Genomic DNA, 22,755 nt, shown 5'->3' with positions numbered 1-22,755 from the left:
GGAAAGAATCTTGCAAATATTTGAATTTTTGAAGGGATAAAATCTATCTTCAGGGGCAGTAGAGTTTATCTTTTAATAATCCTAGAACTTTATCAAATATTTACATATTTAAACACTTCTTGTCATAACATAGCAAATGTCCTTTGTTCAATTAGCATCCAATTATTAGATCAAAAAAATGCATGCTTTGATGTGTAGACAAACAGGAAACGTGGCCCAAACGTGTGATCTGGATAAAATAGCATCACATTCATCTAAAGACACAAATGCTAGGCACTCAAAAGGTTAAAAGTTAAGTCATTTGGTCAAAGAAATGCATTTCTAAGCAAATAAACATGCTGAATGAGAGCAAAGCACCTCTGAATCTTGGCTTTACTTTCAGCTTTGACCATTTGTTGGCAAAAAAGATACAAAATAATTAAAAAAGGAACAAAACAATTAATCACCGAGTGGAAACAAAAAATCTGTCTGTAATTTAATTTTAAGTCAATTAATTTACTACTGATGATTCAATAATTTTCCTCATTTGATTGTAAGTGACACTGTCAAACCAACAATCAAAATCTGAATGCAAACAGCATGCGGATGAAGTAACTGATCTGTTGAAGTTGGGAGTCAAAGCAATGATGTTGCTGGAAGATGTGAACTATAAAACAAGTAGCAGGATATAGTACTCTCTGAAAGAATTACAGAGGTAATTGATAATACTGAGGTATCAATGGAATCTGAAACAAATTGGGAAGTTTTCCTTTAGCCTTATCCATGGAGTCTCCTGTCCTTCTGTTTTTGTTAAGGATTAGGGTTGGAAAAAAGTATTTTCTAGATGATAATTTCAGCATCATGAAATACTTAAGTGATCACTAAATTCCAATTGTTTGGCTGATAAAGTGACATAAATTAGAACAATCAGCACAATATCTTACTTTTATATCTAAATGAAATGTCACTGCATTTGCTCTGGAAGAGTGGAATTTAATAAGAAAAAAATCAACACTTCCCTAGGTAAAAGTAACAATAATTTATGACATACATTTAAATGCAGCAGGCCAGCAAAATAGCAGAAATAGTTCATTGGAAAATAGATGGATTTAAAAGTCCCCAAGCTGAATATTTGGGGAAATGTTGAGTTAATGACTGTGACATTATATCTATTACTTTTCAGCACTCAATTGTGATCATTTGTCTGCTGTGCTGAAAATATTTAAATCAGGCAGACTTATAGTTTAATTTAAATTATTAACAGCATGGTGCCTTACAGGGAATAATTGTAAAATTCCGCCATTGTTCCTTTAACAAAAAAAATACAGAGTATGTCTTCCACTTGCAGAAAACTGATTTTGTGAATCAGTGCTCTTCTTGACTTAAAACCAGAACACATATAATGATGTAAATTCAAAGTTAGGATTAGATTGACTCCAAAAAATTAGATTTTATGTAACGAGCTGAATATTCAGGAGATATTTTATTGAAGTGGTTTCAATTAATGAGTACCCTTAGCAAAGACATCATTTCAGTTGGAAGCAAAATGTGCAATAATACGTTCCATTGCTGGATTTTTATTTAATTGACCAATCTATTGGAATTTGAAATATAAAATACTCCATAAATCCAAAAAAGGCTATAGATAATGCTGCAAATTGGTGGCAGATCAGGTAACATTTCTGAACCAATTAGAGTTAATATATTAGGTAAAATGACTTGTCATCATATGAAACTTTCTTTCTCCTTTACAGATGCTGCTTGACCTGCAGAGTATTTTCTGCTTTTTTATTGCCGAGAACTTTTTGTAGTTTTGCTTTGAAATTTAAGTTTCTAAGCACAACTGTTAATGTAGTGTTGTTGTAATAAATCGATTCAGCTTGAAGTAATTGTTCACTTCTTTGAGTCCTGATGTGGTCCTAATGAAGGGTCTTGGCCCAAAACATCAACTGTTTATTCCCCCTCCATAGATGTTGCCTGATGTGTTCTGTTCCTCCAGCATTTTGTTCTTTATTTGTTTGATACTTTAATTATAATAGAAAATTTTGAAATATGATTTCTCTTTGCTCCCTTTAATGTGTTCACTTGTCACTCAAATTCAATGTAAATTCAATTTAATAGCCGCTTGCAGAATTGCTTGTGGTAATGTTGACTGTTTCCCCAAAACTTGCTCTGTATTTCCATTTAAAAATGTAAAGTAATACCGTGACCTTTATGTGTAAGGTTCAATATAAAATGCTGAATTCTGCCCCATTATTTATAATTAACACAATCTTCTGTAACAATCGGTAATTTGTGCTATTTAATGTAACTAGCTTGCTCTGGTCTAATATTTTACATTTCAACTAAACATACAGAGTGGGTAAAAGAGATAACTCCTGCTGATATCATGAGTACAGTTTGTAACTATTGATGGCAGCAGCATGCAAGTACAAAATTAGATTATTAATTGTAAATCAGTGCTTAGACAGATACTTAAGGGAAAATGCAGCTGGATCTGTATTAGTATTTGCCAATTCCTTAATCCTCTTTTCAAAGCAAGAGGAAAATACAGTGATTCCGGTCACATTTACAACCTCAGCTGTGTCTGGATGCCATAGAGAAGAAGAATGAAGGGGTTAACTAAATATGTCCTTTCAAAATTCACCCTTATGTAGCCGAAGTCTTACCTGAGACTACAAGGATTTTCATACTGTTCCTCAGGAGACCAAAGATCGCAAGCCCTGCTTACAGAATGAAAAGCCTTTTCCAAAAAAGAGTAGTCTGTTCTACATACAGAAGTATATCCATTTTAATGGAGGAATTCTCTACAGTGTAAAAGTAGGCTAATGCATGCCACAGATAATCACCTGTACATTCACACATTAACCACAACTGTTCCTTATATAAATCTGAAAATGAAATTGGAAGTCAGATATTTCAAAAACACTTTTAGAGAGTTATGATCACTTGGCTTCAATCCATTCTTCCATGTACTGTGCTTTTTTTTGGAGGATGGATTGGTGACAAACTGTAGTACTATTTAGTCCCAGTTGAGTTGTGTGTCTTGATCTTGATAGAAGAATCTGAGGCCCCATCTTGTCTGGAGCATGCTCAGTCATGGTCAGAAGTTGCCATAGAAACTTTTTTTTAAATAGAACATGAAGGAAAAGAAAGCTACTTCCCATCAGACCTCACTTTCAGTTGAGGGTTTGCGATTGTACTGCCAACCAGTGTCAGGCAAGGGGATGCCACTTCTTTCCTGTGTGCTTGTATTTACGCTGCTACACTCAGACAGTGGTTCATCCTGTAGCAGCTGCTCTGTCTCTGTATCGTCAAGCGAGTCCGTGCTGCCCTGGACAGATAGTGTTTCTGCCTTCATGCAAACGTGATCTCGAAGAATTCCTCCCCGGGTGTTCTTAATCTGTTTTAAGTCATCCCAATACATGTTGTCATTCGACAGCAAGCAGATGCCTTCGACAATTTTTATCTTTCCTTTTGAGTAACTACTATCTGTAGCAGTCTGAAATGAAATGGCAAACAGTTCAACTCTGAACTCAGTGACTCGTGCATTTTTTAAACAATTATTGCTACATAAATTAGGCACAGCACATCCCAATTTCGTATAAGCACATCCCATGCACAAAATAGACGCACCACCTATATTTTCATAACTTTACAATCAAACAAAATTATTTTGTGACAACCTAGTTGTAATACATATATTTCATAATTTATATATTTCAATTGACAAGATGCTTCATATCACTTGCAATTTTGATTGTCCATTCTATCTTGCTCTCCATCTCCTATGCTCTTGCAAAAAGGTTCAGAAGTATCTCAAAGTCCAGCATCTCATTTCTCTGCCTGATTCTGACAACTTCTTCAGATCATTACCATTCTACCATTATTTTGTGCAGCAGATGCTAGTAGTCTTTTATCTTTTGCTTCTGCCACCCCTTTGATCACATAAGCATCCATTTTGTTATTCAAGCTCAACACAGACTTTCTTCTTTGTTCTTTTCTCCCCTCCATTTCCCTTAGTTCTCTACTTGGTCATCAAAATTTGCATCTATAATTTCTCTCAATTTTGATGAAATACGTCATTGGGCTGAAATGTCATTATTGTTGTAAACTTTGCAGCAATTGATATGGCTTCTGAGGATTTCCAGTAACTTTGTTTTGCATTTAGCTTTCTATCATTTGCCGTATTTCATCTTGGTGCTGTGGACTGAGTGTTCATGTGTGGAAATATTATACAGCACACCATGCCTTTAATCATATGTTTTAAATTACCTCCAGCAATATTTATGAAATATTATGCAAAGAAATATACACAGCTGCTGCACACTGCACCCTACTCAACTTCCGTGTAGCTGATTTTTAGAAGAAGTCAGTGTGCACTTCTAATTGTCTTTCCTTTCTACATTAATCTTCTTTAAGAATCTTCATTCAGCTCACCTGTTAAAAGCATTTTTACTATTAACCCTAGTAATTTCAAACTGTGTTCCATTATAACAATACAGACATCATAAAAACAAGAAGTGCACAATATTAAGATTATTTCACACCTGTACTAGTGCCACATTGGGAGTATGATATTAATTTTAACTTCTTGTTTTTATGATGTCCGTATTGTTATAATGGAACATTTTGGAGCCAGAAGAATGACCTCTTTATTGTGGACGTGACAGGCAGAAGAAATGAATTCTTGGTCATTAATGAGTTGCTGCTACCTAGTGCTTTATTAAAGCTGGATTGAGTTGCAAACAATCTTGTTCATCTTGATATAGTAATTGGGTAAGTGTTGGTATTCTGTTGTGGGAATTTAGCAGACAGTGTTGATCTTCCCAAAATCTTATGGGAACAGAATAAAACTTCAAACTTGGATTTTAGATAGTGAAGGAAGTCATACTGAACTCAACAATTGAAGATAAGAACATGAGGGGAATTTTATAATTGAAAATGCCAAAGACTGCAGAGCTACTAAGGAAAGATAACTCATTGCTCCCTCAGCCACAGATAATATCATTTAAAATTTATTTAAAACCATTCATCTTGACATTCCTTTGTATACTTCAAATGTTTGGATAAGTTCTCAAAAGGTGATTGAAAGCCTTCCTTCAAGAATATTAAAAAAAATATGAGCCAGTGTGAAAGTGGGATACCAATCACACATAATCACTTTTTATTTCCTCGAATGGTACTGAGGAATAATTGAAAGCTCAGAGCAAAACTTTCAAAACGTAAAGGGCCCAATTCTTGATTCTCTGATGATTATTTAAAAATCAAACAGCATTGGGAAAATAAGTGCAGACTGAAGGAAAAGCATAATCTAGGCTATTGCATATTAAAACAAATATGTAATTGTATGTAATGTTTCTTTTGGCTATGTTATTATTTGGACAGTCAAGGAACTGAAGACTATGGGGGGCAATTGCAGAAGAGTTGATGCCAACATGGATCAGCCATGATCATATTGAGTGGCAGGGTAGGCTTGTGGGGCTTCGTGGCCTACTCTCGCTCTACTTGATTGTGTTCTTGTGTTTGATTAATAATAAATAGCTGCATATTACAGAGGAGCAGAACAATGCTATAAATGAAAATGTTCATCCTACTGTGTTAGCAAATTAATGAAACTCTCATCAAACCAATGTATATATGCTGTCACAAATTGTCACATTGGCTCACTATATCCCTGGGTCATAAACTATCTACAAGATGCACTGCAGGTACTTCTTCTGACAGTTGATCAAGGTACCAAATCCCATTGCCCCCATGATCAAGAAGAACAAGGGATTCAGGTGCACGGAAACAAATTATCGTTCAAGTTGCACACTATCCTGATTTAGAAATATAACTGCTCTTCCTTCAGAGTTGCTCAGTCTAAATCCTGGAATTTCCTCCCTAGAAACATTACAGGAGTACATTCATTCTGAAGGTTCATCCCAGCCTTCTTGAGATAATTAGGGATTTTAGTTTTAGTTTCATCCAAATTCCACTACCCCCGCCCCCGGAGAGAAAAGAATAAATGAAAGATTGAAACCATGGACAGCACATTATTCTTTGGACTTGTCTGCTGCTGTCAACAAGTGAGCTGTTTTTGAGAGCCTTCTGGAATAATGGTTCATGCTGATGTTCATGCTGTAATGCTGACACAATTTAAGCAACCTGGGTCTTCTAACCTATCTTAACCTTAGTCCTGAATAGTTGGTACTTCACCCATCAAGTTGAGTTCCATCAATAAGTAGAGATACTTTAAATTCAACAAGAATCCCAATATTCATCAGTGTTGCTCACCAACCACATCCAGAAACATATTTAATTCATTCCAGCCCCTTGACCATATAAAGGGGCTGGTGCAGTTCAGATATCATTAAAAGGCACAACTAAAAGGTCTTTAGTGAAGATCAGCTGTGTGTACCTCTAACCATTTTTATAATGGTAGTTATGGATGTATACTCTCTGTCTTTGATAGCAGTCTGTTTGCAACAACTGTTTTAGTAACTAAAGATATTCATTTCTTTTCAAGAAACTACTTTCTGGACTTGACCAAAGAGATGCTGACTTTTACATCCAATGATTGATAATAGTCCTCATTATGATCCTCTCCAGTTGATTCCATAATTTAACACCGAAGCCAATTTTAACAGGAAATATATTTGCAAATTTTCGGCTAAAATATACCCTTTTGTTAGTGGCTCATATCTTTTTCTTCTTATTCATTATCTCAGGTGTGTTAATTCCATATTTACTATACCCCTCTGAACATTGTGTTCTAAAAGGAATAAAGGAAGGTACATCCAATTACAAACAAGAGAAAATCTACAGATGCTGGAAATCCAAGTAACACATACAAGATGCTGGAGGCACTCAGCAGGCCAGGCAGCATCTATGGAAAAGAGCACAATCACTGAAACATTGACTGTACTCTTTTCCATCGAGCTGCCCGGCCTACTAAGTTCCTCCAGCATTTTGTGTGTGTTAAAGGGAAGTATATTCAGTCACTTGCACTAATATCCTACTCTATCACCTTTTCAGTTTAAATCTAGTGAATTCTTGGACTTAATAATTTATTTATACCACATCTTTTTGAGAACAAAAACCTAATTTCATATTTTAGATTCCCAAGACCATATACAATAGGTTTTGAGGTATTTTTAAGTTTAATGGATCAATCAAATTCAACAAAGTATACATAAACTGTTCTATGTTTTACAAAAATATCCTGCTGTGTGAGATGTGCCATCAGGGTAGATTTCCATCTTTATTACCACGGAGTTAATTGTCTCCAGCATGGTGCACAGGCAGAAAATATGACATAAAGTGTCATTTGCTTTTTACAGCAACCACAGGATTTTGTTTTCAGTAATTTCTTTGGAAGAACAATTCTCTTCATTGCATGAGGTCCTTCCCACTAGATTGTTATTACAGCACTGCACTTAGAAAATACTTAAGTCACAGGCGATAAAGATGAAGATACACCCAATTCAATAATGAAAGAAAATAGCAGCAAAGAATTACTTTAGGGAAAGGAGCAAGAAATTTGTCATTTATATTGCCCATTTATATACAAACTGTATAATATTTAGTAAAATGATTATAATTCTGTTCTGAAAATGATTCTGACCCTCGGGGGTAAAAGCAAAGATAGTAGTGGAAAACTGCATGCACAGTTTGGTACATCATCATGCTGTGGCGGCAAATTAGCTTGTTATTAAGAACAAAAAGCAGATTAAAACAGCCATGAACCTTAAATGGTTTTTGCTATGGAAGCATTTGCATTTTGCAAACTGGTAAAACCTGATCTTAAAAAAAAAGATGTCAAAGAATAATATGTGCTATTAGTGTTAAGAAAATATTAAGTAACAAAATATTAATTTTAAACTTTATCAAGTCGCTCTAGGTTAAACTGTCCTCATAAGCAAAGTAGAGAAAGTGCACATATTCATCTTGAAAGGATGCATTTGCAGTTATTCTTTAACAGTAGTTTACACTTTTCTATATTTCTAATAAAGTGGATGTTTAGAAACCACTTCTTTATTCTGTCCATTCCAAATAAAATTTGAAGAAAATATGGGGCTACGTTTCATTCACTCTGCATTCTCCATTATTCGTACTTTCTTATATTGTTAAAAAATGCACATTAAAAAAAGACACAGAACACTTGTTGTTTCCAAATTTGCAAAATGCCACAGTGTATCACAGCAGCCCATGTCAAATGGAAGGAAACTGTTGAATTATGGGGTGTGCATGTCACACACTCATGCTGACGTGTACCTGAGGTAATATTTGAAGTAGCAGTCAGAAAATGAAAGGTGAAAGACTATCAGATGGGCCAGAGAGCTGCAGTCAAGGAAAAGAGATTTCCAAAATACAACACATCAATAATTTTGAATCTTCAATTTATTAAGCTATTTGATGCTTTATACTGTACACTCTGCTCATTATTTCATTTCATATAAAAATGTAGGAATAGTAAAATCATCCCTCCTGAGATTACACATTCATTCTACATACTGACCTCACTCGAATCTCAAGGTCCTGCCCATTTTCTTCTGCTCTCCTGTAACACTGCCATCCCTTTTTCTTTGCTTTCCAAAGAAGGGCATTTATGCCAAAAACCAACAGAAAATCCAGGGCAGGTTTTCTGCCAGTGCAAGTGCTGAATGCTGGTTTGATTTCAATGTTTAAGAGAAGTTTGGATAAGTATATGGATGGGAGGGTTACAGAGGGCAACGTTCCAGGTGCAGGTTGATGGGACTAGGTAAAATAATAATCTGGCATGGACAAGATCAGCCAGAAGGCCTGTGCCTGTGGTGTAGTGCTCTAAGACACTATGACTCTAAAAGGTAGTGCAAAGATTGCAGCATTTCCTTTGCAACAGGACCTACAAAGAAGCATGTTGTGTTTTAAGGGAACAGATCAGGAAGTGGAAAGAATAATAGGCAGAATAAGCAGATACGGGCAATACAGGTAACATTAAACATGTACATAATCGTTTTCAAATTAACTTACATAAGTTTTTGAGGTTCAAAGTTTAAGATTCAAGGTTGTCTGTGTTCAGTTTGTTTGTGTTAGACCGGAGTCGCTCAGGGCCAAGAACTGGCCTCATTGTTGAGAATAATTGGGGTGAAATGCCCATGAAGGTGTATTGAACCTTGCTTGTAAATTTCAATTCTATTGTAAAGAGTGAGATCAAATTTTGGATGTAAGCACAGTGTATTACCCTTGTGCATTCAGCACATATAACAGGGATTGAATTTTTAATCTTTCAAAGTCCAATTCTTTCACTTTGTACCCACAGTTTCAAAATACCATTGACCACAACAGGACATAAATAGTCAATCAAAAGGGGCAAACAGATCATGGATGTAACTTAGTACAGAGAAGTGTTGATGATGCATTTTGGCATAAGGGATGGGAAGAAGCAATACAGAGTTAATGGCAGAGCTCTAAAGGGTGTGCAAAAACATCTAGGGGCTTATGGATCTTTAAATGTGGCAGGAGTTAGAGAAAGAATAATTGAATTTATTACAGACCACTTCACTGTCTGAGATTAAATAAGATAACCACTGAAGAAATACCTACTAACATGCTACAGCTGAATTTTCTTGCCATATTAAATGTAGTTGGTATATTTTAAACTGAGGCATAACATTGCACGTTCATTTTCATTGCAAAGGTCTTGGCCTTCATAAATAAAATAAAGGCTTTGAGTACAATTGCAGAGGAGATACGCTGACTCTTCATAAATCTCTGGCTAGGTCACAATTAGGAAATTCCATCAGCTCTAACTACCACACTTAAGCAAGGAAGCAAAGGTCAGTCAGATGTAGAGGAATTTGTCCGGGATGAGCGATTTTAGTGATAAAGTTATTCTCTTTGGAACAAAAGAGGTCAAAGAAGGTATGACTGATTAGACAATGAAAGAAAATTTTGGTCTAATTAAACAATGGTACCAGGTTCAAAGAAGGCAGATTAAAAATTTCAAGCAAGAAATTATGGGGGGGGGGGGGTGGAAGGAAGGGGAATTTGTGGTAATTATCTGCAACTCACAGCCTCTAATAATGGCAGACCTGGAATTGATTAATGATTTCTATCAGGGAATTGGATAAGCACAAAGAAATAAAATTACCAGGCTAAGGGACAGAGTGGAGTAATGGAATGAACTAAGTTGCTCTCTCTTGCTCCCTCAAGTGACTTGGCATGGACTCTTGGTGTGGCTTGTTTCTGACCAGCAGTGACTCTAGGAGTCTACAAATGTCACTCTAAATGTAACTTCTAAGTAACAGAAGTTGCTCCTAATTTTGAAAGTATCCCAAAGCCTAGCATTTCCAGCTTAATATATTTTGTCAGTTTAGATTATGATGTAGATATATCACTAATGAGTATTGCATGCCTCAGGAACACTTTTCTGTCTCCCCGTAAACTCTGTATTAGCTTTTATAACATAATAGAGTTTACCTTACTGTTCTTTTCACCTCTGGTCCCCTAACCTGGCCTTTCAGTTTGAAAATCTGAAGAGTTTACCGATAAAACATTAATCCTAACCAGAACACTGTTTAGATGGTTTTACCTCTTTCTTATATCGCAGCTGATTATACAGAGGTGGTTTCTGAACCGTTTCTATCTTCACTTCTTGTGTAGACGTCCGGTATGATGGGTTGCTGTAAGTTAGATTGCTCACAGCTGGATCATCAAACTTTGATTTTTTGTGCCTGAAGGGGGGAAAAGCAGTTACTTCCACACTCCAACTGAGTTCCACTTTTACAGCTGACAGCACATACCTCTAATGTCTGTTGTAAATTTTTAAAAAGCTGCTGATAAAGCAGGGAGTCAGCTTCCGGGTGTTCCTGCCACATTTGGAAGGATACACCTCTAGACCAGTTACAATCAGCCTATTCATTTTACTGGGACTGCACAAAGTGGAGAAAGAATAACCACATGGAAATATGTAGTTCAACCAGAAGCCATTATAAAAACCTAAACATTTACACCCCAAAATTGCAAAGAGGATCCCATGCCAATCTGCATATGTAAGCAGTCTCTTGGGTGTTTCCCACCCCTGTTTCCTTAGAACAAGAGTGCATATATTGGGACTGAAGGGCACGAGTTCATACCACGAGAAATTCTATTAATTTATTTTTGGTTGGGTCTTCCAGAAAATGTCATCTTAGTTCCTGAACACGGTAAAAGAAACTTCCAATTATGAAGTGGCTTTAGTGTAGCAAAAATTTCTCAAAGTGTTTTACAAGAGCATTAAATAGAAAATGTTGCAAAGGCACATTTAGATAGGACACACGACTAGCAAAATGATCAAAGAGGTACTTGTAAAAATATCTTAAATGAGCAATGTGAGGTATTGGGAAGTAAATGAAGATCTGCATTATGGGGAGAGATTAGCCAGGCTAATTCTTTATTCCATGGAATGTAGGAAAATGAAGGGTAACCATACTGAGGTGATTAAAATTATGAGAAGCATGGATAACGTAGAGGAGAGCAGTCTCTTCTCTCGGGCTATGAGCATCCTGAACTTGAGGGCCTATATTTAAGGTGAGAGGGGAAAGATTTAAAACAGGCCCGAGGAGCAGCTTTTTTCACACAGTGGGTGAATGAGGTGTAGGAGGAAGTGGCTGCAGCAGGTACCAGAGTATCATTTAAGAAACACTTGGATAGATACATGGAGGGATATGAGGCAAACACAGGAAACTGGGACCGGCCAGGTAGACAATATGATGGGCATGAATTTGTTGGGCTGAGGGGCCTGTATCCCCGCATGCTACTTTTACCCTTTCACCCCATGATTAGCAGTACAAATATAGCGCCTGTCTTAAGTGTCAACATCAATCAACAACTGGAGGAGCCAGTACTTAAATGAGGTAACAATATTACCCAATGTGCAGGATATTGTCAACCCAGTAACTGAAACGGCGGCTGAACATCTTTGAACAATATACCTGGTCCTGCCTCATCGGTTAACAGAGTAAGTAAAAGATATAAAATCCAGCATCTCCCTCATTTGTAAAACGTTTGCTTTGAAATTCGTTCCTAGGTGATAATATTAAACACACTTTGATCATGTATTTAGTACTACCAACTGTGGAGAAATTTCTGGGTAAATGCCTCTGTCTACTGAACTCACACTATGTATAGCCAATACTAAAATTCCAAGAAGTGAAAAACAAAATCTTAGAATGGTTGCACAAATATGATTGGAAGACAATACCTGTATATAATGAAGGCAGCAATAAGTATCAGGATAGCTAATATAGTCAAAATGGCCCCAACGATGTAACTTACATGTAGTCCTTCACCTGCAACAGTCACAAGGTCAATTAGTCAGTTTTACAGATGAAATGATGCAAACCGGAATACAGTATAATATTTTTCTCTTATAGAATAATTTATGAAAACTCAATCAGAAAGTTTCCTGCAAAGTGTAATGCTTCAAGACTACCTATCTTGGAGGAGGTGAAGGGGAACTAAGAATTTGCAAGATCTAAACGATCCTTAACTGCAAGCATTAATCCATAGATGGGAATAATGTGTATGGCTGGACTATTCATAGGGTCAGCCTGCTTTTTTTTACACAAACACTACCAACAAGTGCCATTAATTCATAAAAGTTTTAAGTATTTAGTAGAACATGTCAAGCTTTAGTTGGTTCTACAATAGCTCAATGATGTCTTTATGAGAATGTGACCTTAAAACAGCTCTATTGTCCCTTTTTCAGAAGGAAATCCAGCACAATTGCTACATTAGTTGTAAAACTGTATTGTAACGGTTTGGTTAAATGCAGGGTTGTATAAAGTCCTCGCGGCGGTTGTTCTTGATGCTGCTGGGTGATGCATTAAGGAAAAATTGAAGTTAGTAATTTTTTTGTTGTAGTTAAAAGATTGTGTATTTTGTGAAAAGGTACGCCAGAGGGATGGTGTAGAATCATGCTGTTTCCCTGCTCATAACCACCTGGAAAACAGGTGGAAAAACTACACCAACTTCTAGACATTCCCCTTGACCAAAGACACAGATATTAACTTTAGAAATGAGATAATCCCTGTTATCTGATTTCTTTCTTCCTTCAGGAAAAATCTTATATCGTTTTCAATGGATTCAGTGAGTCAGAGCTGTACAAATATTTTTATCTTGTGCACATTTGATCCAATATGTATAGAATAGCATTTCTTCCTGGCATGAAAACTGGTATACTGATGGTTCTATTATGATCTGCACAGACAGAAAGCTGGAAGGAAATGGACAGTCAACATTTCAGGTCAAGACCCTTCAGCTGGACTAGAAAATTGAGGAAAGAGCAGAAGACAAATTTGATGTCATGGTGGGGACAGAATTTATTGAATTATAATCTCAGTAGTACAAAGCTGAGGTCTTGCTTGAGGGCAGACTACTCTGGCTCAGAGAATGGATAGTGAAGACAAGGCAGGGGCTGGAGCTAGGGTCAGGCATGGTGTCAGAAGAGGGTACTGGCATGCAGCACTCGGGAGAGGAGTGAGGAGTGACAAGGGATACCCGGAAGGGGAGTGGGAATGGTGAGTTGGATGGATGGTGGAAGAAGGGCAGTAAGACCCTATGGCCACAGGCTTCAGGGAACTGGGGCAGAGGTGGAGACTGGTGGCAGGGGTACAAAGGCTTTGCCCCTACTGAGGACAGACAGTTCTATCTCAGAGAGGGGAGGTCAGAGGGATAAGGAAGATAGAGCCAGGGGAGAGGCTGGGATCAGGCGTGAGGTCAAAGGAAGGCCGTGGGATGGAAGGCTCAAGAGAGACCAACAGTCTCTGGTGCTTTAAAGATAACAGTTTACAGTGCAGTTAAGGTGACCACTGGGTTGTTTCTCACACTTGAAAAGAAATGGGAAATCAGAATCTTGATTTATTACCACTGACATATGTTGTGGAATTTGTTGTTATGTGGTGACAATACATAAAAATAAAAAGTTACAATAAATAAACACATAGCACACTTGCTGTCTTTTCAGAGCACAATTTCATCAGGCTATGAACATTCTTTTGGCTGTTTTGAAGTATATACTGAGCATCATTGATTTGAGTGGAAGTAAACAGATAAATGGTGTAAATACAATCACAAATAGGACCATAAGATCATAAGACATAGAAGCAGAGTTAGGCTATTCAGCCCATCAAATCTGCACCGCCATTCCATCATGGCTAATTTATTATCCCTGTCAAACCCATTCCCTTGCCTTCTCCCCATAACCTTTGATGATATTAATAATCAAGAACCTATCAACCTCCACTTTAAATACACCAAATGATTTGGCCTCACAGCAGCCTGTGGCAATGAACCTCAGATTCACCATCTACAGGCTGAGGAAATTCCTCCCCATCTCTGTTCTGAAGGGGCATCCTTCTATTCTGAGGTGTGCCCTCCTATCCTAGACGACCGCATATAGGAAACATCCTTTCTATGTCCACTCTTTCTAGCTTTTTCAATATTCGATAGGTTCTTCTAAACTTCAGCAAGTACAGGCACAGAGCCATCAAACGCTCGCCATACATTAACCCTTTCATTCTTGGGATCATTCTCATGAACCTGCTCTGGACCCTCTTCAATGGCAGCGTATCCCTTCTTAGATAAGAGGCCCAAAACTCCGAGTGCAGTCTGACCAATGCCTTATTAAGCCTCAACATTACATCCTTGCTTTTATACTCTAGTCCTCTCTAAATGAATGCTAAGATTGCACTTGCCTTCCTTAAACCGACTCAATCTGCAAGTTAACCTTTAGGGAATCCTGGATGAAGACTGCCAAGTCCCTTTGCACCACTGATTCCCAATTTTTTCCCTGTTTAGAAAATAATCTATGTCTTTATTCCTTCTACTAAAGTGCGCAATCATACACTTCCCTACACTATATTCCTTCTGCCACTTTTTTGCCCATTCTCCTAATCTGTCTAAGTCCTTCTGCAAGCTTTCTGCTTCCTCAACACTAACTGTGACCTCTACCTATCCTTCTATCATCTGCAAAGCAATCAACTGCATCCTGCCCCAGCCAATCTTCCTTCTATTCATACTAGTATCTTTCCTGTAATACCACGGGGTCATATCTGTAAGGAAAACAAAATTACACAAGTATTGATCCAGAGCTGTTAATAACAGAGAAAGGTGAGATTTATTTTACCAAAAGTGGTAGAATATTCCAAGAGATTACTTCTTTTATATATAAATCTGCAACAAAAACTGGTACAGCTGAAAATTATTTCTCTCATGTGAAATTCATTCAATTTCCAGTGGTGAACTGCTCCACCTAGTGGTCTTGCTGAGAATGAATTTAGAGCCATTGAGTCACGAAACACTGCAACACAGAAACAGGCCCTTCACCCTTCAGCCCATCTAGTCCATGCTGAACAATTAATCTGCCTAATCCCATTGACCTGAACATGGATCATAGCCCTCCATACCCCTCCCATCCATGCACCCAACCAAACTTCTCTTAAATGTTGATATTGACTTCTGGCAGATTGTTCCACACTCTTACCACCCTCTGAGTGAAGTTGTTCCCACTCATGTAACATTTCAGCATTCATCCTTAACACATAACCTCTAGTTATAGTCTCACCTAACTCAGTGGAAAAAGCCTGCTTGCATTTACTCTATCTATACCCCTCATAATTTTGTATACCTCTATCAAATCTCCCTTCATTCTTCAACACTCTATGGGAATAAGGTCGGAACCTATTCAACCGATCCCTAGAATTTAGGTTCTCAAATCCTGACAACATTCTTGTAAATTTTCTCTGCACTCTTTCACCAAAACTAGACACAATAATCCAAATTAGGCATCACCAACATCTTATACAACTTCAACGTATCATCTCAGCTCCTATACTCAATATTTTGATTTATGAAGGCCAATGTTCCAGAAGCTCTCCTTTTGTCTCTATCTATCTGTGACACCACTTGTAAGGAATTATTGATTGTTTTCCCAGATCCCTCTACCACACTCCTCAGTGCCCTACCACTCACCATGCAAGTCCTACCTTGGATGGTCCTCCCAAGTGCAACACTTGCCATTTTCAACCCATTTTTGCAGGTGATCCAGATCCCACTGATAGTCTTCCTCACTGTGCACTACATCTGCAAGCTTGGTGTTGTCTGAAACTTTACCAATTGAGTTAACCACATTATCATCCAGATTCTTGATGCAGATGTCAAACAACAATGGACCCAGCACAGCCTGCTGAGAAACATCACTATTCACAGGCCTCCAGTCAGAGAGGCAACCATCTACTAACTCTCTCTGGCTGCTCTGGCAAAGTCAATGTTTAATACAATTTATTGTCCCATCTTGAAAGCCAAGCGACTGAACCCTCTTGATCAACCTCCCATGTGGGATCTTGTCAAAACCCGCACTGAAGTCCATGTAGACAACATCCATTGACTTGCCTTCATCAACTTTCCTGGTAACTTCCTCAAAAAAGTCTGTGAGATTGGTTAGTTACGGCTTACCCGCTCAAAGCCAAGTTGACTATCCCTAATCAGTCCTTGACTATCCAAATACTTATATAGCCTACCCTGTAGAATAACTTCCAATAACTTACCAACTACAGATGTCAGGTTCATTGGCCTATAATTTCCTGCCTTTAGAGCTTTCCTTAAACAACGGAACTACATTAGCTATCATCCAGTTCTCCGGCACCTGACCCATGAATAGGGCCCCTGCAATTTCTGCACTAGCCTCCCCACAGGGCCCAAGGTTACACCTTGTCAGGTCTTAGGGATTCATCCACCTTAATTTGCCTCAGGACAGCAAATACTTCCACCTCTGTAATCTGTATATTTTCCATGACCTCACTGCTGCTATGCCTCACTTCCATAGACAGTGTCCATAAAGATGAAAAAGAAATCCATTTAAGATACCCCCCCCACATCTCTTTGGCTCCACATATAGATGACCACTCTTATCTTCCAGAGGACCAATTTAGTCTCTTGCTATCCTTTTGCTCTGTACAAGTACTTGAAATTCTCCATTACCTTGTCCATTACAGCAACCTTATGCCTTCTTTTAGCCCTCCTTATTTCCTTCTTAAGTATTATTTTGAATTTTTTTATACTCTTCAAGTACCTTATTTGCTCCTTCCTGCCTATACCTTGCTTGCACCTCTTATTTCTTAAGCAGCGTCTCAATATCTCTCGAAAACTGAAGTTCCCTAAACCTGTCATCCTTGCATTTTATTCTGACAAGAACATAAAAACTCTGCTCTCAAAGTTTCCCTTTTGAAGGCCTTCCACTTACCCTTTGTCAGAAAACAACCTGTCCCAATCCACACTTGCCAGATCCTTTCTGTTACCATCAAAATTGGCCTTTCTCCAATCTAGAATCTCAATCTGAAGACCAGACCTATTCTTCTCCATAGTTATCTTGAAACTAATAGATATTATGGTTTCCAGATGCAAAGTGTTCCCCTACACAAACTACTGTCACATGTTCTGTCTCATTTCCTAATTGGAGATCTAGTAACGCATTCTGTCTGGTTGGCTCCTCTATTAAAGAAACTTCCTGAGCACATTGGACAAACTTCATACCATCCAGCCCTTTTACAGTATAGGAGCCCCAGTTAATACGTATAAAGTTAAAATCACCTTTATCACACGTTTCAACAGTCTGCAATCTCTCTACAGATTTGCTCTTGTAAATCCTGTGGACTGTTGGGTAGTCTATAGTATAATCCCATTAATGTGGTCATCTCTTTCTTCTTCCTCAGTTCTACCCATATAACCTCGTTGGTATCCAGAGTGGTATACTGGTTACTGAGGGCAATGGCCACTGAGGTACTCTGCACTGGCTGACCCCTCTTGACGGTCATCCAGTTACCCGAGTCTTGCACCTTGGGTGTAACTACCTCCCTATATACCCTGTTGATCAACCCCTCAGTCTCCCGAATCAGCCATCTCCAGTTCCTTAAAATGGTTTGAAAGAAGCCACAGCTGGATGCACTTCTTGCAGGTGTAGCCATCAGGAAAACTGGAGGGCTCCCTGCATTCCACTATCCTGCCTGGCATCACCACTGGCCTAACTGTGCAAAAGGAAAGAAAAATGAAATGAAAAATATCTGCCTAAGGACTCCGCTGTAGCCTCTACAAACCAAAGCCTGAATTCCTCACTCTAACACTGGCCCACTCTGCTTAAAACTAAGTTCAGTTTTGACATGATAAACAATATTAAGAGGTGAATGCCGTGTATGAATTTGTTCCCTGCTATGGAAGTGGCAACCACCAATTTCAGTCCAAATTGCTCCATCAGTCTTAACTACCCTGGTAAGTGGCTAGATGTTTTGTCAGGCAAATAAAACAACAGACTGGATTTTACAATGTTCGGCCAGCAGTTATACCTGAAACAAACTTTATAGAAAGGATATAGTGAAAACACATCCACTCATTGGATAAGAGTCCATTCACCTTCAACCAACAGCTGACTGTTCTGCTCTCTGTGTCGATAAAATCTGAAACTTGTTTCAACCTCAACTGCCAACATTCAGGCCACTGTTTGGGTCTTCTGCTGAAGGCACTAGCCAACGACCAACACACACAGTGCTGACTGGACAATTATGTCACAATAATTGTCAGGACTTGACTGCACAGGCAGATTCATCAAGAGTCTTCACTTATCCCTTGTAATTTGTCAGTTTGTATTCCATTAAATCGAACCTCAGCCGGGCCACTAGGTGGAGAACTTTAACAATTGTGATTGAACTAATTTCCCAAAGGAAAAACAATAATTAACTCTGTCGGTTTTAATTGGACTTAGTTTAAGTATGCAACCTCTCGCAGTATCCTGCTTTTTTAATGAACTAAATCTTATTCTTTTCCAATTACGAATAGTTACGGTTTTATACCACAGGCATATTTTTTTAGAATGTAATTAGACTGTACAATTTTATTGTATCCAGTTTTCCCTCCAGTCAAATCAAAGAATAGCACAGGAACAGCAAAGGTTTGTGTAGTTCCCTCAACTAAGCAAATTAGGTCATTTACTACTGCCACATCCCCCTCTAGGGACTTATATAATCTAAAAACGCTAAGAGGAGGTGCAAAAGCAAGAACTAATGAACAACCGTGGTGAAGGTTCCTTCATGCTGCATAATTCATGTCATATTTGTGTAAAAGAGTGGATTTACCATAGTGGTGTACTCCATAATGGCAAACAGAGGTAGTAGCATTTACAGACACATTCTCAACTGACTACTCTACATTACCTGCTAAGTATAATGTCCACTCGTAATGCTCCATGAATGTGGAGCCTAATACAATTCATGCTATAAATGCATGCCATTTTAGAACTTAAATGGCAGACAACGGGCATTATTGGAATAAATTTCATAGCAATGCCCTTACTAATCAAGAACCTATCAACCTCCGCTTTAAATATAACCAATGATTTGGCCTCCACAGCCCCATGTGGCAGTAAATTCCATAAATTCACCAACCTCTAGCTGAAGAAATTCCTCATCTCTGTTCTAAAACAATGTCCTTCTATTCTGAGGCTGTGCCCTCTGGTCCCAGACTCCCTCATATTAGGAAACATCTTCTCCATGTCCACTCTATCTAGGCCCTTCAATATTCAGTAAGTTTCAATGAGACACCCCCACCTCCATCCTTCTAATCTCTAGCGAGTATGAAAATATCAGCCATCAAACGCTCCTCATTCCTAAGAACATTCTCTGGATTTTCTCCAATGCCAAAACATCCTTTCTTAGATATGGGGCTTAAAACTGCTGACAATCCTTCAAATGCAACCCGGCCAATGCCTTATAAAGCCTCAGTATTATACCCTTGCTTTTATATTCTAGTCTTCTGGAAATGAATGCTAAAATTACATTTGCCATTCATTGCCACCTAGTCAACACTTGGAAATCCCCACCTAAAAGGGTTTCTAGGTTAAGAGAAGGTCAAGAAAATAGCTTCCCAAGTACAACTAACATTGGTCTATAAATTCAGTCCTAGCTAAGGCTACACACCTGCCAAGTATTAACACAGGAAAATAGCATGTGAATTAATCACACTGTAAAAAGGATTTCTTTTTAAGCTTATTGTCTGAAAACATACCATTTATTGCAGGCAACACCTGACTTTCATCCTGATCACAGAGACCTTGACTTGCATCTTTCTGAGAACAGCTGGAGGGAAAACACATTAAATTTAGCATCTTGCAGGAAGCAGCAATCCCTGCTGACAATTTCAACATTTAACAATAAGCATCAGTAGATAGTAATTATTTAATGGATCATCATGTGCAATAACTTAATTATGTGTAACACAACATTTCAAACACAGGTTGTGCTATTTCAGTGCAATAACAATGATGCAACATGTGCTCCACAGTTACTATGCAACTGCTGTAGTACGATTAGTTCAAAAATCACCATACTGCTTTCAGGTGGTGCGAGTGAATGTGGCACACTGACAATATACTGAAAACTCACACAAAGACTGTAATCTTCTTGTGCAGTAAAACTCCTGTTTATCTGATAGTTATGCATCTGGAATTCTTTTGCAACAGGCCATTTTTCAATTCCATAAAATGCTCAAACAGTGAATTTTATTTCAAGTGTAGGGCAAAATGAGTATGAAAGGAACATTTTCATGCAATTTTATAATGTAGATACACAAACATACACAAACACGTATATACACACACATATACATACACACACACCCACACATATACATACATACACATATAGGCAGTGCATTTGTAGTCTGATTACTAGCATCATTCTTGTTGTAGTTTTGGTATTTCATGTGATGGTACATTCATTTGATTTTTTTGCTATATTTTACATTGATACTGTTAAGTCTAAAAATCCAGAATTGCAACATATAACAATTTTATATATTTTTAAAAAGGTAAGATGACGTAACACATTCAAAATACTGGAGGAACTCAGCACATCAGGCAACATCTGTGGAGAGGACCTGTTGAAAGGTCTTGGCCTAAAATGTTGGCTCTTTATTCCTCTCCATTGATGCTGCCTGACCTGCTGTGTTCCTCCAGCATTTTGTGCGTGTTGCTCTGGATTTCTAGCATCTACAGAATCTTTTGTGTTTCAGAAGATGACGTGCAGTTTGGCAAATCATTCAAAGGTTTATGCAGAGTATACGGATGTATGATTTTTAAAAGATATTTTCATACAACCAGCATCCTCATTCTACGAGGCTGCTGAATAGCAAAGAGTATGCTGCACAATGAACAGTGCTATGAAATTTCGCTATGCAATGGTGTGCTGTGCCAGGTTCCATGCCTATAGTTATACTTTTGCAAACTCTTGCACCTGCCCAAAGTTAGCCTTGCAGCTGTGATCTTGAGATCCAGTTTTTTTAAAGAACAATTCTGGTACCCCTCTTCCTATTACTATTGGGTGATGCTGCTCAAAAAAAAAACACAATAATGGAAAGGGAGGCGAGAATATATCCAAGAGCTCATAGGAAACTGCTCAGGTTAGCGGAGAAGAGATAATAGATAACAGAGGTAATAGACATGGTTCTTGTGCAAGGAAGTCTTTAAGTTCTTTAAGAGTCGCAGGTAGGAACTTCTGACAGAAGGTTACCTGGGCTCTAAAGCAACAGTGCTTCAGTCTCTGAATGCCTGCACTTTGGGGAACCCCACAACAGTGGCAAATGTTTGTGCACACTGCAACTGCGGGTTGAAAGGAAAGCAGATCAGACCTCCTTTTCTTGGCCTCTAGAGATTGGGGACCACCCTAATCAATGAAATTGTGTGAAATGTGACAGTCTAGAATAAGAGTAAGATGCTGAATGACTGTGACCTTGACTTTTGCAAGCCAAGCAATCCAGACATAAACATGGTTGTACTGAACACTGCATGAGGTCACAGATCTAATAGACCAATCTCGATGAAGCCTGCATTAACATTAAACTCTTATGACATAGCTTTCATCATCTAGAATGCCTAATTCAGAACATTGACCCCTGTTCATTATGTTTGGTTAAGGTAGAATGAATGCCCCAAAGGCATGGATGGCTGGAGTTGTGTATATGGTCATTGAGCCTGTATTGTACAGAACATAAAGCAATAGATGTTGCCATTGAAGTACACAAACTTATTTTGGGCTTGAGAAGGTAGATGCAGGAATGACTGCTTCTCCCCATTTTCTGGGATGTCCAAAACCTATGACCACAAGATCATCAAAGTAACATACAAGAGAAAATCTGCAGATGCTGGAAAGCTGAGCAACACACACAAAATGCTGGAGGAACTCAGCAGGACAGGCAGCATCTTGGAAAAGAGTACAGCAGAAGTTTCGGGAATAACGTACTGGCCAATCAGGAAGGAGGAGAAAGTTGTTCCCATAGATGAACTGTCCAGCTGGGGTTGCTGTAGAGAATCAGTTGTTGAGTATTTTCAAGTGTTAAGCTGAATTTTCAAATACACAGAATCAGTTATTCAGCAAAGACGGATTTTTTATTATGCTGAAGAATGCTCCTTGTGTTCAATCTTTTTTATTTCCTTTTTCCTTAATTCCTTGTTGGTACTGCACCTTCTGATCCCCTCTGGTAACTCACCTAAATTTTTGGTGGTGCCATAGCAGTCTGGCGGTTAGCGCAACGCTATTACAGCTCTGGGCATCCCGAAGTTCGGACTTCAATTCTGATGCCACCTGTGAGAGGTCTGTACGCCCTCCCCATGGAAGGCATGGGTTTTCCCCGGGTGCTCCGGTTTCCTCCCACATACCTGGTAGGTTAATTGGTCATTGTAAAGTGTCCAGTGATTAGGTTAGGGCTAATTGAGTTTGTCAGGGTGTG

General features: G+C 38.3%; 1 protein-coding gene across 3 annotated transcripts in view; it reads right to left on the bottom strand.

Annotated features, from left to right (window-relative positions):
- Positions 1-956: 956 nt before the first annotated feature.
- The window catches only part of lrp4 (low density lipoprotein receptor-related protein 4), a 452,403-nt gene continuing 430,604 nt past the window's right edge, over positions 957-22,755 (bottom strand). For all 3 annotated transcript variants that reach the window (XM_072272686.1, XM_072272688.1, XM_072272689.1), the window contains exons 35-38: positions 20,038-20,108; positions 12,188-12,275; positions 10,538-10,679; positions 957-3,481 (exon numbers count right to left, since the gene is read on the bottom strand). In XM_072272686.1, coding sequence (XP_072128787.1) covers positions 3,146-3,481; positions 10,538-10,679; positions 12,188-12,275; positions 20,038-20,108 — 637 coding nt within the window. In that variant the 3' untranslated portion in view covers positions 957-3,145. The remainder of the gene's footprint in view (positions 3,482-10,537; positions 10,680-12,187; positions 12,276-20,037; positions 20,109-22,755) is intronic.

The sequence above is a fragment of the Mobula birostris genome, chromosome 11 (assembly GCF_030028105.1).
Source record: "Mobula birostris isolate sMobBir1 chromosome 11, sMobBir1.hap1, whole genome shotgun sequence".
Classification (NCBI taxonomy): Eukaryota; Metazoa; Chordata; class Chondrichthyes; order Myliobatiformes; family Myliobatidae; genus Mobula; species Mobula birostris.
The sequence above is the reverse complement of the archived record's forward strand: the minus strand, read 5'-3'. Positions and strand labels throughout refer to the sequence as shown.